Genomic DNA, 18,236 nt, shown 5'->3' with positions numbered 1-18,236 from the left:
CTACAACTATAAAACTGGTACATTATTGACTGGTACAGTAAGTCCTTGACTTGACTTATTGGGCCAGTAAACCTTGGGCTCCTTTTAATATTCTGTGCATGTTGACTTAAGCTTAAAATTTAAAACAGATATGAGTACCAATTTTCTTTGTAAGCTGATATGCATTATTCCTTTGTCTATACCCAGGCCAATAGCATGTATCAGAGGTAGGTGAGTGTTGGTAGAAGCTATGGTCCCAATGTTTGAGTCTGACAGAACCTGGTAATTAATATGGCGAGCAAAGGATTGCATTCATTTATGCTGAAAGTAGTAAGGGCTAGAGCATGGTGGTTAAAATGAGGTAGAGGAGCTGAACTAAGAATGGCTCCCAAGTACAGAATTTCTGAAGATAAACAAGGAGCCAGAAAGGAAAACAAAAGGAACTGTAAGGAGATGGCAAAGACAGGGGTGTGTGGGTAGGGTACAAGAGACATGCTCCAATAGGGAAAACATCATGAAGGGGGATGAGAGCATTGTTAGGATTTCTGTTTGAGACATTCATTTGATTATACCTGACAAAAGAGAGAAGTGGAGAGAAGAGCCAGGGCTTTGAAATTTGTTCAGAGGATATAGAGACTTTATTAGGCAAATTGAAGACTATAACCAAATATATGAGATTTAGGCACAGGATCTATAGTATTGGTAGCAGGAAATGAAGGCCTGTGCAGAAACCGAGATTCCCTTTGGACACCTATGTTGTCGTGGTTTGATATGAACTTCACCATGACCAGGGTTTGGGAGACTGCACTGTGCAGGGCTGTACTATAGCAATTATATTGTATAAAAGTACTTCAGCTTTGTTAGCTACAATATAGGGAAAATAAAGTTCTCCCATGTATATTCATGAAGGATTATTTTAATTATGTTTCTTATTTTCATATCGATCCCAGTTCCCTCTCCCTCCATCCCTCCCTCTGTCTCTCTACCCCTTCCTCCCATGTTCCCTGACCACCCCCTCATCCAACCCCCCCCCACTCCACGGAGAGGGTGATGCATTCCAGGAGGGGTCAACAAAATCTGTCAAGTCATTTGGTGTAGGGACTAGGTCCTCCCTCCTGCCTCTAGATTAAGGGAGTATACCTCCATGGGGAATGTGCTTCCAAAGTCCTGGTTTCACTGTTAGAGGTTCCTTAGCCTGCCCAGGCCTTCTAACTGAGACCCATGTTCAGGGGGTCTGAGTCAGTCCCATGCTGGATTCCCAGCTCTCAGTCTGGGGGTCCATTAGCTCCCCCTTGTTCAGGTCAGGTGTCTCTGTGGGTGTCTGTAGCCTGGCCTTGTCCCGACTTTCTTATCACTCCTCCCTCTCTGCATCTGGATTCTAGTTCCTCTCAGTGTTTAGCTGTGGGTGTCAGCTTCTGTTTCCATCAGCTACTAGATGAAGGATCTATGATGGTGGATAAGTTAGTCATCAATCTCATTATCAAGGAGGGCATTTATGTTAGTCTTTCCACTGTTGCTCAGATTGTTAGTTGGGGTCATCTTTGTAGGTCTCTGCATATTTCTCTAGAGTCAGTTTTCTCTCCAAACCAATAACGGCTCCCTCTTTCATGCCCCCTCTTTCTCTTGTCTGTTCTTCCCCTGACTCAATCTTCCTAGTCCCACATACTTTCCTCTCCTCCCCTTCGCTTTCTCCCAGTTTCCTCTCCACTCACTGCTCCCCAAATCCCAATATGGTCAGGAGATCTTGTTCCTTTCCCCTTCTGAGGGACCTTGTATGAATCTCTTATATCCTGGTTTCTCTGGCAGTGTGAATTATTGGCTGCTGATCTGCCCCAGTAGTGTTTCTAAATCATAGGTGAAGAGAAGGAGAATCAGGATGTGGAAGAGGAATAAGGCAAAGAAATGGAAGTTTCCATGGGAACAGGGTGGAGTGCCATTACAATGCCACAGTGCTCTAATCCTGTTTGTTTTTGAAGCTTTAATTTTTTAAGTTATACCTTTTAAAACTAATTGTCAGTGTTTTCTCTTATACATGTACATTACTATGCACAGTTTTACAAATAGCAGATTGCCCAATGCTGAACTGTGTGGGTATTTAGGTTTGTTTTTATAGTGGACTATTGATGTTCCTTCCCTCTTTTTTTCTTGTTTTCTCTTTGCCCAGTCATAATTGCTCTGTTAAAACATGCAACCAGGTCGCTCATAAGTCACCTTTGTGTATTTTCATCGAATCATACACAGATCACAGATGTATACATAGTGTTTATGTGTATTTAGCTTGACATTCCTACACATTATAAATTACGATTATTTATGTTGTGTGAATACTGAAATTTATAGTCTTTTTAGTAAAGAGAACAGTGAGTTTTAAAGCATATATAATCTGTATCCACCAAACCAATCTAGATATAGATTGATTCCATTCCTCCAAATGTGACTTTGTATTTGACACTGCTTCCTTATCCAGCCACTGGCACCTATTGATACCTATCTTGATCTTATTGGCTGTTTAAAGAGTGGCAGGTAAATAGGCCATACACTATATAGGCTCTGGATTTTGGCCTCCTTAAATTAGCACCATGGATTTTAAATTTGTTCATGCTAATAATTACGGTGATTTTTCTCCTTTTAGCTCTAAGCTCTAGTGTAATATTCCATTGCATGGACAAACCACATTTTATTTATTCACTGAAGAGATTTGAAGTGTACATGATTCAGTCCTAATTGATACACATTTTTTTTTTTACTGCTCTATGCTCTGTCCAATACTTGTAATATTTTTCTCAGTAGTTGGTTAGGAACTCCTACTATTCTGGATCCTTTGTCACATTGGGAAGTAAGTGTTCAGTCACTCCTTTTATGTGCTTATTCTCAATGAGTTTCCTCCACCAGTGCAGAATAAAGAAATTCTCAGCGACAGTAGCTATCTAGACTAAGACCCTCTGGAATAGCAGTAAGCAAGTAAGCACTATTCACTGCTGACTCATCTCTTTCTAGCCCTATTTTATGTACTTCTCGGCAGTTTCCTCCCTCAGTGCATGGGAGAGTAGATAGGAATTGTTTTACAAATGTATACCCAGAACTCAATGGCTTTAGTAATTTTTTTCTCTAAATTTCTACTATTATTCTGTCTGTAAATAATGACACTTTTATATTTTTTTTCCAAATTTTAAATCTTCTATTAGCACAAGTTCATATGTGTGATTATATGTTTGTGTAGAGATTTCAATTGTCCTGTTTCTTTATCAATAATGAGATAAGGCCTCTGGGAATTGCTAAATATAATTAGCATAACTGCTAGGCTTATTTTATTCTTATCTCCAGGAAAAAAAAAAACAAAAATTCAACCTTGAGTGGCATGATTGTTAAAACAAGTTGTCTGTAACATTCTTTTTGACTCAAAATACAGTCATTATTTTTTTAAAAGATGAACTTGAGTTAAACTTTTCAGCTTCTTTTGTGATAGTCATGTGATCATCAGATTACCCTCTTTCTTTATTGTCGCCATTGGTTTTTAAACACAACAACAACTCTAGCCATTCTCGATAGGGTTCATTTTGTTTCACTTAATCTTTACTTATGTATTCACATATATACATTTGCCTATATTCACTAACAGACTGATTCTCTTGTTCTCAGGACATGCACAGTCTAATTTCCAGGCTATTGGTTGAAACAGATGCATAGTTTGCAAAAGTAATGTGAGGGGAATGCTTGCACAAATATGTCCAGGAGTCTATGAAACAGTACATTTTGGTTATGAACTCCCCCTTTTTGAGTCATCAGCAATGACCCAAATCCAGGAAAATTACTGTGTGAATGAGGTGTTCCCAAGTCAAAGCAGTTGGCTTTCTAAGTTGCCTAGAGACCATTTGTGTTATATTCTGCCTGTCACTTTGTGATTATCAAAGGCAGGATTAGACACCGACATTGTTTGGCGTAGGTTTCTTTGTGAGTTTTCAATATTCAAGGAAGCTATCACTCATGCAGCTCAGAGTGTGTGATCTTCTGAGCTGCTAAAAGATGCTATTCCCTGCACATTTGCTTTGAGTACATCCACGTCAGTTAAAATTTAAAAGCAGTTATTTGTTAAAGTTCAGATTAGATCTTTAATTAAGCTCTCATCCCCTCCAGCACAGACAACAATGTCAAACATGTAAGCCCCAAGAGAAACCAGACTTCATTGTATGCTTGCATCTCCTTCAATACATTTTAAAGAGACTTAGAAACAAGCATCCCAAGAGAGCTTCCTAAGGGCATGTTGAATATCTAATTGTAAACTTGGAAGCTTCATTTAATTTGATTTCAAACTCTGACAGGAGTTAAAGCAATAAACATGTTTGTTTAGGTAATTTAGATTCAGAGCTTGTCTTTTATCAGTTAAATTTTATTTTAGATATTCAATGTCATCCATATGAAATTCTCTGGTTACTTACAGGGCCTAATGGCAAATAAAGGAAAATGTGATTTTCTTTACCCGGGTAAGGCCAACAAGGGAAAGCGCTAAGTGTACACCAGAGCTGGCAACTAACTTTGCATTTGTTTCTGGTTTTTTTTTCCAGGATCATTTATTTATTTTGCACCACAGCAATCTACTGGGGTGGCCAGGCTTGGAAGTCCTATCCTTACCAAATCACCTATTGCCTCTACTCCATGCCAGGTAATCAGCTCTTCAGATCCTTCTTCGACTGTTCTCTGGTTACAGTGACTGAGATCAGATTTCACTGATAGCAAATGCCTGCTGCGTGTTCTCATCATTTTCATGATGCTTAAGATGTTTGCGGAGTTGTTTCAGCATGAAGTGCTCCATCTTTCTGAAAGGCTTTGCAAGCCATCACCTACACTGTTCTCTTATAGTCATGCTGTAGCTTTCATTACATTCTTTTCACATGGGCCTTTCAATAATCTAAAGTGGATGAAGTACTTTGCCTAATTTACTACTTATTTTGCTCCAGAGTGTAAATTGAATAGAATAAAATCAGTTAAGTAAGTGCCTGTTGAGAGAAAGGATGAATATATGCAGAAAAATTTACATTTGTTGAAGTTTTATTTTCAGTGAGTCAGTGAGGTTGTTAATGCTGCCAAGCATACAACAAGCAGTAAAATTTTCATTCCATTTCAGTACAACAGAAAAAAAAAAATAAAAGCATACTTGGGCAGGGATTTAAATCTCTGGTTTGCCACATCCAATTGTGGTACATATTGTTTGACCATGACTTTGGAGACAATGTCTCTACTGAGATGATAAGCAGTAGTGCACTTCCTTCAGGTGGCCCATAAGGATGAAAATGTAATTAAGCGATGCCCTGTATTTGGCACATAGTAGGTATGATGGTTAATCTTCATACTCTGCTTGGTAGGAGTAAGAATTAGCATGGGAAGGCAGTTTAGGATTTGGCTATAATAGTCTTTCCAGAAAGGCTTACCTGAAATGGGGGAAGACCCACCTCAAATGTGGGAGGCCCCATCTCATAAGTGGGGGTTCTGGAAGAACACAAAAGTGAAATCAAGCTGAGCAACATTTTCTCTGTTTTCTCAATGCACAAGTGATGTACTCAGGTACCACACATCCTTTCACCATGCAACAGAGTCATAGTCTCTGTAGGGAAGGAAAGGCCATTACATGGAGCTAGGAAAGCAAAACCTAAGTTGAAAAGGAACCCTAGATCTGGAGCATACCAGTATCATGGGATATTCTTTAAGGAAAGCTGCTGACATCAAGTGGATCTGGCCCTAAACAGAGGTCATGTACACTGTATGGCATCCCTATCATGATATATAGAACCCTGAAACCATGAATCAAAATAAACTTTCTGAACTTAAGCTGGATTTATTATGTGTTTGAGCATGGCAATGAGAAAGGTAACTAACACAATAGGTATTTACTAAACAGTTCTTTGGCATACTGTAACTCTTACATCAGAAATGTCTAATCATCCATCCTTTGCAGAGGTTGAGCATGTCTCTAACTCTCCGTATTTCATTCATTTTTATGTCATTACAGATCAGAAACTAATTAATAGATTGACACAGAAGCACACAGTAAATTCATGCCACTAAATACGGAGTTGTAGCCATTTACTCAGACACTTTTGATGATGAATTGCTCATCACCCAGAGGTGTAAATTTAATTATGTTTTCATTTTGGGATAGGTCTGAGTGTAAGTGCCTCAAGCTCTCAGCAGATTATCTGTTTCTTTTGTTGCTTTGTTTTGTTTTTTTTTTAACTCCCCCTTACCCCCTGAGCATCTTTGTGGGAATGAAAATTAAAGTCACTGATTATCTCCCATTCATTTCTACCTTATCCAAATGCCCTCAACATGTTTCTACCTTTTCTTTATTTTAACTAAACTCTATGTGATAAAATGATATAGATTTTTTAGAAACCACAGGAGCTTCTCCACATTTTAAAAAGTACTTTTGAAGCTAACCTAGCTATTATTCAAGGTCATACACTAAGCTATAGACACAAAAACTCATCAAGAAAAAAGGAATGGGATAGATTAATTTTGCTTTCATTCTATGTATTTTGAAACAGGTATAATAGTGCATGACATCCTTTGGATTCACTGAATAACATTGAAAAGCCCAGCAGTGTCTAGCTGTATTAGCTCTCTCTCTCTCTCTCTCTCTCTCTCTCTCTCTCTCTCTCTCTCTCTCTCTCTCTCTGTGTGTGTGTGTGTGTGTGTTTGTGTGTGTGTGTGTACGTTAGTTTTGAAGATGTCCTGCAGTGTTCATCACTGCTTGCTTCTTGATGACCATTAATTATTGTTAGCCATTGGGATGCCAGATTTTCATCATTCCTGTTGAGGAAACATTTATATGTTTTTGGTAGCTTTCAGTGGATATTTTGCAGACAGATCTCATTCGAACATCATTCCTGTTGGCTAAGGTTGACCTCAGAGTTAAGGCTTTATTCCCAGTGGCTTCAGATACTGAGCTAATGTTTTCCCATTTTTAATGGAAAATGAAAGTACTTCAAAGACCCACTGTAGACTTGCAGAAGTTTTGGTTTGCTTTTTGTATGCATCAACTTCAGTTTTACTCATCTTTGAGTTGAAGAGGTGTTTAGGCTACATATAGCACATCCTAGCCTAGAAACTAGTAGTAAATTGCCAGGGAGGCTATTTGTAGCCAGAGACACAAATAGTTAATGTTCTCACTCAAAGGCTTTTTCTCAATGTATATAATGTCCATAATTTTAAGTGTAGGGTGGCTTGGTAAAAGCTACAGAGTAAGCAACCAAACCAAATTCTTATCTTCTTAGGTAATTGGAGAACCCAACTGATTCTCTGATTCAGAACATATTGATAATAGTTCTGCTTTTGGAGCAAATGTTCCTCATTATAAAATAATGCAGGAAAGCAATAAAATAACCCATGTTAGACACTTTGATATGATTAAAGCCTCCATCTTATGAAATGATGTGATATTTTCCTTCACACAGTCATATCAGGCTGATACCATTAAGGAGAGTTTTTGAAAAAACTTTAAAGGAACATGAGCTTTCTTCTGAGTCACCTGTTCTAATAGCACAATTTAGGGTCATTTTGTATGAATTACTTTGTACTTTATATATAGGCAACACATGGCTCCAACATGTGCATTGTTCCTGCAGCTTGTCATTGTTCATGGTGTGGGCTTTAATTTAGAAGCTTCAAAAATCACTCCAGCCACTAGTGGAAACTTGGCACATTTTCTCCAAATAGGAGATAGGACAAACAGAACACATGCAGGCCAGAAGCCATCATTTCTCATTGATGTTGAACTGTAGTTACTGGTTGTAATTAGCTTGGAAATATGAAATATGAAGGAGATTAATGTGAACATTAATATTTTCTGAGTTCACATTTGTTGCTGCATAAAACAATGTTTTCCTTTTAGGATTTTGCCATTAAATACAGAAAGCTTGATAATATGAACCTTCAGAATTCAGTGTTTTTAATTAATTCTCCAACTATTCTGCAATTATTTAAATGTGGCTTTGTTTGAACATCATTCACAATGTTCCCTTTCAAAAAATACACAGGAGAAAACCAGGACAAACGTGGATATGTGGGAGAGCTTCTTTTACACTAAAGTTCCCAAGGAGCAGACTCTTCATATTTGAACCTAGGTTTTCAGCCCATGCAAAGAGAGATATATGTGCTTTAGGATCAAAGATGTCAAGGAAAAACAAAAACAAAATAAAAAACTTCAAAGTAGTTCTTCTCCCCTCAGAACTCATGGCTAAAATAATATAAACATTATCCCTGTGATTCAGAATGTAAATGGTCACTATGTGCTAATCACAGTTCTTGAGACTGGGATGTAATGACATGCCTTAACATGTGAGGTTGTTCGGGAACAGTATATTAGCTACTTTTGTTAGTACTGTTACAAAAGAGCTGATAAAAGCAACTTACAGAAATGAAAGGCTTAATTGTTTATTTTAACTCATAATTTCAAAGAGTTCAGTGCCATGGTTGCCTGGCCTCATGCTCTTCAGCCAGAAGTAAGGACAGAAGTGTGGCTGAATTCCTGAACAGACTCTCAACTGTGGTGGACAGGAGCTCAAGAACCCATTTCCAGTGACATAATTTCTCTGCCCTAGGCTCCTCTGCCTGGAGTTTGCTACTGCAAATTAAAAAGTGCTACTTAGAATTAAATGTCCTAAACATAAAGAGGGAACATTTTCCATATACAGACTATAACTGATGTGGATATTGATTCAAGGTACATGTGGGTGAGTATGATATAGTAATAATTACAATACTCACACTCACTGACAGTTCTGAAATTTCCCTATATGTAAGGTGATGAACACATATCTAGGAATGTTCATAAAAAAGTGATTCTTGGATGTGTCAGTAAAGATGCTCCCACATGTTTATTTTTCTGCATGGCTGCAGTGCTTATTTTCTGGTGGGTTGTGCCTGAGGCTAGTCCATGGATAAAAGGTTGATGAAGTACATGGTCATATTACTTAAAGATGTCAGTGGATAAAAGAGGTTGTGATCTACTGATGACAATAAACTTCCACTTAAGCCTAAATGGGATGGGGAGGGGTGCATACATGTGACAGTATGGTGTAACCCTTTCCAGAGTGCATGTTGCTGGTTGTATTGTTAGGACTTAAAAATGTCTTCATTTTAGTTTTTGTCCTTAAATGTTAGTTGTTATCCTTGTCATTACAGATGTTCTTATTTTAGATGCTAAAATATGTAGCAAGTGTACAAAAACAGAAACAAACAAGATAGCATCTGATGTGAAACCAAAAAAGCAGAGGTAGCTGAGGGGAGGGAATATACCCAAGAAAGCACATGATGATCATGCTCGGGAGTTCTGAGAAAGGGAAGTACACTAGTTACTTTCCTGTTGCATTGATAAAATGACACACCAAGGCAACTTACATGAGAAAGTTTATTTGGGCTTATGGTTCCAGAGGGATAAGAACCCATCATGGAGGAGAGGCATGGCAACAAGCAGTAGTCATGGCAGCTGCATCAGGAAGTGCATCCTTAACACAAGCATGAAGCAGTGAGAGCAAACAGAAAGTGGTATGAGACTTTAAACTCACAAAAACTCACTCTCAGTGACACATTTCTGCTGTGAGGCAACACCTCCTAAATCTCCCCAAACAGCACAACCAATTGGCCATCAAGTATTCAAATGCTGCAGCTCATTGGGGATATTTTCATTCAAATCAACACAGAAAAACAAAGACATTTGGTGCAAAGACTGTAAGAAATATGAGAAAAGAGAATTTGAGGCCAGATTTTGAATGAAGATAGATTAAAACTGAATGAAAAAAAAAAAAACATAGAGATGGAGGAAATGGACTTTTATTCTAAGTAAGGTACTAGGGTGTTATTTATAGACTTAAGTAGCAGAGTCACCAGAGTTACTGGCTTACTGGTGTCAGTCACTTGAAAAGGAGTCCCTTTTGTACTAAATTGCATATGTATGTGTGTTTGTGTGTTTGTTTGTCTATAAATTTTTATGCATTAAGAAACATATATATTGGTAGTTTGCCTACATTTATATCACGTATCTTCCTGATTCTCATGGAGACCAAAAGAAGACATCAGATACCCTAAAACTGGAATAACAGATGTTTGTGAGCTGTCATTTTGGTGCTGGTAATCAAACCTTGGTCTTCTGGAAGAGCAGACAGTGTTCTTAACTACTGAGCTGTTGCTGGAGTTTCCTTTCCCACCTGGCCCCAGTTTCCCATCCTCTACCCACTTGGAAACATTGTTTCATGTAGAAGAACCTGACTTGGACCTCACTCCCTAGTTTAGGATAGCCTTTAACTCTCCATCTTCCTGCTTCCTGAGTGCCAGGATAACAGGTATTTGCTATAGTACCTAACTTCACATCCATATTAAATACCATAATATAGTTATAGATAACAAAATAAGCTAAATTTAAACTTTCTTTCTCATTTTCAGTGAAGTAATTGTTCCATAAGAATTTTTTAAAGGCTCTCTTAAGTGTATGAGCTGGCCTCAGAATTGCTATTTTTATGTTAGTGTCTCAAATGCTTTGATTAGAAGTCTCCACTAATACTCTACTCTTTAGGAGCTTTTGTTATCAAGTGGAGGTCTCTCAAATGCAATAATTCAGCCTTGAATAGATAAATTCCATAAAAATTATACCTGAGTGAAAACCAAATATAAAAATAAAATATGGGTCTTCATATTATTACTGTATTTGATTGTCTATAATGGTAAAACTTTAAGCACTCTCTGCACTCCACTTAAAGTGATTCCCTATAATGATGGGAAATTTTCTGTGTTAGGTTCAGTGCTGTGATCGGTAGTTCCTTGTGTCTCCTAGCTCTTGGGTTGCTGAGTATCACTGAGACACTCAAGTTTTCTCTTTGCTATGTTTTACTTTATGGTTAACATCTACATCCTGTTATGCCTTTGTTATTACACCAGTCAGTCTTTCATATCTTCCCCCACACCCACTTAATATTCTAGACATCCAAGACATTTTGCATTATTTGACAAGATTCTTTCCTTCCCTCCTCCTTTCTTATTCCCTCTCCCTTTCTATTGCCCCCCTTTTCTCTCTAAATGTTGACAGAAAGTAAACCCCTTTATAGTCCATGTAGTTCCCTTTTCTCCTTCAGTATGTTAATGTAATACCTACTATACACAAATCACTATAATGGGTCTGCAAGGGATTTAAGAGATGCCTCATGATTTTGAGTTTAAGCATAGTGGTTTACCATTGAGTGCATACCAGATCAAGAGCCTTGGTATTTTACCATTCATGAGTATCTTTTTGAAATCTCAGCTGTTTTAACTTTTGTCCAATGACTTCTCCCTGAACAGTACTAAATTTGAAGAGACTTTGGAAGGTTGATTGGTCTGTACTAAGCTTATGGATTTAAGTCTCTACAATGAAAATTCTCTTGAAGATAACTTGTAGGCTCCTTTGCTTTTGAATATGGATCTCTTTGGCATTTATGTTTAGTAACTATTAAAATGACTTCACACTAGTGAAGAGCTGAGTGACAGTTTGACAGCTCAAAATACTGATGGGGTATAAGTGTCTCCTACACAACCAGGTTTAAAGCTCTCTTTTGCATATTCACAAGCTGGGAACATGGTGAGACTTACAGCAGGGATCTAAAATTTAATTGCCATTGAAGAACAAGTCCTCACTTTCCATGGTATTTAATTAAATGCTTCCCTTTGACTTTACATTTTTAATTTACCTGTCAACGTCTGAACTTAGGTAAGCATGGCAACAAAGTCTAGGTTGAAATGGACAATCAGAAAGGATGTTTTGATTAGTTCATGGCAATCACATCTACACAGGAAAATAATGACAAATTGAGACACAAAGTGGTTAGAACCTTGAATTGAAAAACTGAAAAAAACATTTAAAACACATCTTTTTCTTTCCAGCAAAAAAACTCCCTCTTTGAATATTTTATTTTTCTTTAAGATGTCTCTACAGCTTTAGTGCTCTCTATATGATAATGGGTAAGATGAAAAATCACTGTGCATCTGAAGTTCATTTTGTGGAAGTTTTGAGAAAATATTATGCAGAATGAATCATCGCCAGATTGAAAGGATTAATCTTTTCCTTACATAGTACCAGGTCCTAAGAAAGTGCCGGGTAGAACAATTGAGTCCTGATTACTTGTTAGAGCTACTGATGTTACAAGCAAACAGAGGATTCCTTTTATTCCCTTCAGTACATAGTTAAGCCTCCAGCTCCTTAGATGCTGTCATCATTAATGATGACTAAAGAGTAAAATGATTAAAATTTTCTAACCTCCTAAAGAATATTCTATGTGTCTTAAATTATTGATGAGTAATATCCTATCAGCATTCTTTTCACCAATAATATCATAATAGAAAAATTAATGCACTTATTTGTTATAATTTTGATGTATTGAAAAAATTAATTTTCAGAGAAAGCTTTTACTGGTTTGGGGTTTGACTAAAAATAGCATGCATAATTATTCCCAATGTTATAACTTTGAATCATGGTTTGTACAACCCAGACTTATTAGAAGCTGTAGGGTAGGGACCAAGGAAACTTCTTTGGGAGTAGAGTGGGAGGCCCCATGACTATGCTTGCAAAAACATATCCTCAAACTTATTTTGCTATGGCACATTTTTATCCAACTGATTTATATTATACAATTTTGACAAATGTTAAAAAATAACAACTTACACAGGTGTCAAATATTTTTCAAAGGGAAGAAATAGAAAAAGTTCAATGAAAGCATTGAGTATTTTGTGTAATTGCACATTTTAAGGACAGGGGAAAAAAACACAGTGATGTTTATCATTGAAGTATTCTGGAGTATTTTGATTTTATTTCTTAAAACATTATTTTATGTACACAGGGATATGATTGTGGGTATCTGAAGGACAGAGAACAACTTACATTAGTTGGTCATGGGTATTGAACTTGGGTTTTGACAGAAGCCTTTGCCATGTAAGTCATCATGCTGGCCTGTTACTTTCTTTTGCCTTTTATTGAAACTAGTTTTTATCATATAATATATCCTGGTTATGGTTTACCCTCTATCTACTCTTCACAGTTCCTCTACATTTCCCCCTTTTCCTATACAGATTCACCCCCTTTTTGTTTCTCATTAGAAAACAGATTTCTATGGTATAATAATCTAAAAATATAACATAATACAATAAAACAAAAACTAACACATTGGAATAGGACAAAACAAACAGGAGGGAACAACGCACAAGAATCAGGTATGATCCCAGAGACCCACTCATCCATACCCTCTAGAATCCCATAAAAACATATAACAGGGAAGCCATAATATATACCCAAAACTCCTGAATGGTAAAAAAAAGAGAGAGAAATCCATAAATAAGATATAGCAAAGTAAAAATATTAAATAAGACTAAAATTAAAACAAAAAAGGAGTACTGAGACAGCATTATAAGAAGAGGAACCTTCAAAGAGGTTCAATTTGTTTTCTGTTGGCCATCTACTGCTGGTAATGTAGTCTACCCTTAAGAGTAGTTTCTCTAGTGAGATTCTCTTAGAGAAGAAGAAAAAAAAAACCTTTCTTTTACAGGATGATTATCAACTGAAGATAGCTTCTGGATTAGGGCTGGGGGCATATGTTCACTTCTTTTACCTCTAGGACCCATCTGGTGTAAACCTAATCAAGCCCTGTGCAGGCTGCTTTAGACTCTGTGAGTTCATAAGTACTTTGATTGGGTTGATTTAAAAGGCCATGTTTTCTTGGTTTTCTCCATCTCCTGTGGTTCTTACATTTTTTCTTTTTCCCTCCAGGGTTCCCTATGCCCTGAAGGGAGAGATTTGACAGGGACATCCCATTTAAGACTGAATGTCAGAGCAATCTGGTTACATCTGGCATCCTGTTGATGACCTGCTATTTTAAATTATGGTCAAACTACATTAGGTAGTTAAGTGTATAGATAGATAATTCTAAACTTTTCTCTACAGGTTCTGTTTTGGTATCATTTATCTGAGCTCTCCAGTCTCTCTGTTTTCACAAGAACATCATTAAATGGCAGTTTGCTAAAGCAGAGTGAAGTGATTGGGTTCCCTGAATCTCAGTGGAGGCAAGCAAAATTCATTCTCCATGCAAACTCTGGAGAGTCTACTTTTCCTTTTCAGGTAAGCATGTTAGCAATTAATGAAGTTCATCAGAAGGTATATGTTTCATACTGATCATTTCAGGCAACAAAATAACATATCCAATTAATATTTGCAGTGTTAATAAGGCATTAATGTTGAGGGACAAGTACATAGCTACTTTGACCTAATTGCTCAGAATTATGTATGCAAGAGTAGCAACTATCAGTAATAAAACTTATATCAGATGGCTGAGCAAGGAGAAATTTGGAAAGAATTTTAAGGCTGTAAAGGAGAGGAAAAATTATGACACAGTGATTGCCACCATGGACACAAAAAAGCTATCAATCGCCAGCATCCATCATGGATAAAAGGGGTACCTACAAAGGCTAATCTTTTTTTTGAGGGAGCTAATGAATCAGGTTGCTGGAGGGGAAGAAATTTTATTTTCTATAAATGGTGTACAGAGGGGATAAGATGGGGTATATAGGGAAAGGAAGAAGGATAAAGGTAAGGAGGATGAATATATTCACAGTTCATTGGATATAGGTATGTAATTGTCAAAAACAAAGAAAACGAATGCTGTTCTAAGTGAGTATGGCATATCTGGGATAGACAAAAGTGATTTGGATTATACCTACATTTTCATCTTACTCCTCTTGTCGAATAACACAAGGATGTTTGTTAACATTTGGTATAGTTGTCTTACTGAATAATAAACTATTGACTATAATTCATTCACTAAGTATATGCAGCCATTCCCACCTTCTTGGACTCTGACTTTCTTCTAGATGATGCAATTATAGAAACTAGATCAAATTATGTGGTGTTGAAAATGTATTACCCCAGAGTCAGTGGCTCTGACCTTCTATTAATTGATCTCATTCACTGGAAATACTGTCCTGTGTCTTTCTGTTTCCTCATATGAGAGACTATAGTGATGATAAACAATGAACTTCTGGGGAGGCTGAGTATTAAAGAGACCATAGTGAAAATGGTGGCTGTGTGAGTAGGTTCTGGAACCTTGGTTTCAAGCCCAAATATATGATTACAAAGAACTTGCTTAAGCCTTCTAACCTTCTATTTCTCCTACACATTCACCAAATGTTTGCTTCAAAATCAGTTGAGATAAATGCAGACGTCAAATAGAACACAATATATTTTGGAGCAGATGCTATTAGAACCTACAGTCTTATGTTTAAAATAGGACTTGTACTTGTACTAAATAGTACCAGATAGTAACTAACTGCTATAGAAACAATGGGTTCTCACTATAGGCAAAGCCTTTTGTTCTTGGCAATAAATAATACCAGTTTACCTTAGTTTCATTCCCTGTTGCTGTTATAAAATACTCTGCAAAACAACTTAAAGAAGAAATAAATTATTTTGATTCACTGCTCCAGATTACACTCAAATGGCTAGGAAGCCACAATAGCAGGGGCCTGAAGGAGCTGGTCACATGGCTTCTGCAATAAAAAAGTAGAGAGAGAGAAAAATGCAATACTGGTTAGATTGCTTCTTCAATTTCATAATGTTCAGAATCCTGCCTAGGTAATGGTTTTGTCCTCTTGGAAGATAGATGTTCCCAGATTAATCAACATATTCAAGATAATCCCACACAGTCATACCCAGGGACCATTCTCCCAAGTTATTCTAGATCCTGTCAACTTGAAGGTTAACACTGGCCATATGCCTCCTAAAAACTAGCAACCTCCCCTGCAAAAGGAAGCTAGGTTGGAAAATGGGATGAAGTAAGCCTCTTTAGTGATCTCTTCTACCAAACCTCATTAGTTAACTGTTGTTCTCTTCACCACAAAGAATAGCAGCAGGCAGCTGCAATGTTTACTGCAGGTCACTTCCTTCCAGGAGACATAGGAATATGTAACAAACATTAACTTTATAACTATTCACTTTATAGAAGCAGTATAAAGATTAGCTATTTATATATAAATATAAAATACAGAATATCCAGCATGAGGAGCTATTATAGTTGCTGTGGTGGTTACTATTTTCATATTACTCATGAATAGTGGATACGTAGTAAGTATTAAGATTCCTTCATATTTTGAAAGCAGGAGTTCTTTAATCAAAACTTTGAATTCAATAATTAGATACTTCTCTAGTTAGAGATATTTACTGATTCAATGCCAAAGGTAATGGTTAAAATAGTGCTGATGGCTACTGTTGGGTGAAGTGTTTGACACAAAGACCATCCATGGATTCATCTTAATGTTAGTCTCCATTGCCCATGACAGGATAAGAAAATGAGGTCAATTTATTCTTTATCTGTAGTATTTGTATTCTATGTTTCTTTGCTTCAATGTATTCATTGTTAATTAAATGAAAGCACATCAAAACAATCTATCAGAATTTGTTGTTGACTGACATTGAGAAGAAAAGAGAATAAATGTTGATAGGTGTAACAGATATTGGGGTTCAAGCTTCATGCTGGAGATCAGAGAAGCAAACAAACCAAGGCAGTAGCTCTCTCCTTCTACCTCAGACTGAAAGGGTTGATCCTGTCTCTACCAGCTCTCCTCCAAGCCTCAGACTATGTCTGCTCCTGATTGGAGATGTCATTCTGTAAATATGTTTCTCTTACTGATTAATGAATAAAGCACTGTTGGCCAATAGGAAAGCAAGATAGGAGGAACTAGGAGAGTTGGAGGATTCTGGGAAAGTCAAGATGTGATCTCAGGAGGAGAGGACGTGAGTCTGGCCTTCTCAGTAAGATAAGACCATATAGAAATACATATATTAGTAATTTTGATCAATATTTAAGAGATAGCTAGCCAATACAAAACTCTAGTCATTGGCCAACAGCTTTCTAACTAATAGAGTATCTGTGTGTTATGTTGGGACTGATGCAGGAGTGGGACCAGGCCAGTGGGAAAGTGCTCATAACACTCTCCTCAATATGGCTGGATACTAACTCTCAGAGATTTGGGGCTCCTGTATTTTATACACCTCTCTGCAGGTGGGATAAAAAGAGTGAGCTCTAATTGTCTTTTAGACTGATTCAATATTATGTAGATCTGGGTGGCCTTGAACTCACAAAGAGATACATCTACCTCTCCCTCCTGAGCCCTGGGATTAAAGGTATGTGCCAACATTCCCAGTTTCTAAGGCTAACTAGTGTGGCTGGCTTTGAATTCTGATACTTAGAAAACCTTTATTATATCATAAATAATATATCATCACAGATGGGTCTAACTATCTTAGAAATATTATGAGCCTGTGCTCCTTTCTGTGATTGGAAGTTCCCCCTCATTGTTACTGAAGAATTTCATCAAAGTATAGGTTTTATTCTTTTCTAATATTGCACATTTGGGGTTTGAGTTTTGGATTTGAGTTTTGGATTTGCTTTGCTGTACAAATTGATACTACCCTTCCCTATCCAAAATCTTACTAACTAGTTTGTAAGTTGGTTAATGATTTTATGTTCTTTTGAGATGTGTTGACTTCAGATGGTGATAGTTCCTAACATGATTCTACACTATTGATCCCACATTGTCTGAACCCATGCCTGTATTAGCATCGTGTTTTAGCTTTTCTTTCCAACAATCCTTGACATTGGGCTTTTGCTGAGACTTATTCATGTTTATTTTTTTTATTTAAATTTGAACTAAGGTTGTTTTACATGTCAATACCAGTTCCATCACGCTCCCATCCTCCTCTATAACCCCCACCATGTTTAATCCATCCAAGAACAGGTGGAAATTCTTCTATGTACTTTTGTCTGTCTCTCTTTAGTTCTTTTATATACTCACTGTAGCATAATTTGTTTTAGAAAATGTAACAACTGAAAAGAATCAAAGGGAAGAATGCCTTAATCTTTATCACCAAATTTCATCGTTATAACTCTACAATCTCAAATCAGAAACTATCCTTAGGAAAATTAAGAGTTAAAAACCTTACCTGACTTGAATCAATGTGAGGTCTTTGAACAATTTATTTAACTCTGGATTTGTTTTTACTCTGTCTTTTCATTTTCTGTAGTGCAACAAGTAGTACTTAGGTTATACTAACAATCTTAACTCCAAACTGTTCAGATCCTGAACCCACCTGACCTCCATAGACTTTGGATAATAATTGTGAACTTACAATAACTTTGGTACATAGGTTAGTACAGATTTTATACATTTGTATATATGTATATAGTATGTAAATT

General features: G+C 36.9%; 1 protein-coding gene across 1 annotated transcript in view; it reads left to right on the top strand.

Moving 5' to 3' along the window:
• The window catches only part of Malrd1 (MAM and LDL receptor class A domain containing 1), a 602,535-nt gene that overhangs the window by 95,820 nt on the left and 488,479 nt on the right, over positions 1 to 18,236 (top strand). The window contains exons 11-12 of the mRNA XM_051205714.1: positions 4,542 to 4,639; positions 13,934 to 14,107. Of these exons, the coding sequence (XP_051061671.1) occupies positions 4,542 to 4,639; positions 13,934 to 14,107 (272 nt within the window). The remainder of the gene's footprint in view (positions 1 to 4,541; positions 4,640 to 13,933; positions 14,108 to 18,236) is intronic.

The sequence above is a fragment of the Phodopus roborovskii genome, unplaced genomic scaffold (assembly GCF_943737965.1).
Source record: "Phodopus roborovskii unplaced genomic scaffold, PHOROB, whole genome shotgun sequence".
Taxonomy (NCBI): domain Eukaryota; kingdom Metazoa; phylum Chordata; class Mammalia; order Rodentia; family Cricetidae; genus Phodopus; species Phodopus roborovskii.
The sequence above is the reverse complement of the archived record's forward strand: the minus strand, read 5'-3'. Positions and strand labels throughout refer to the sequence as shown.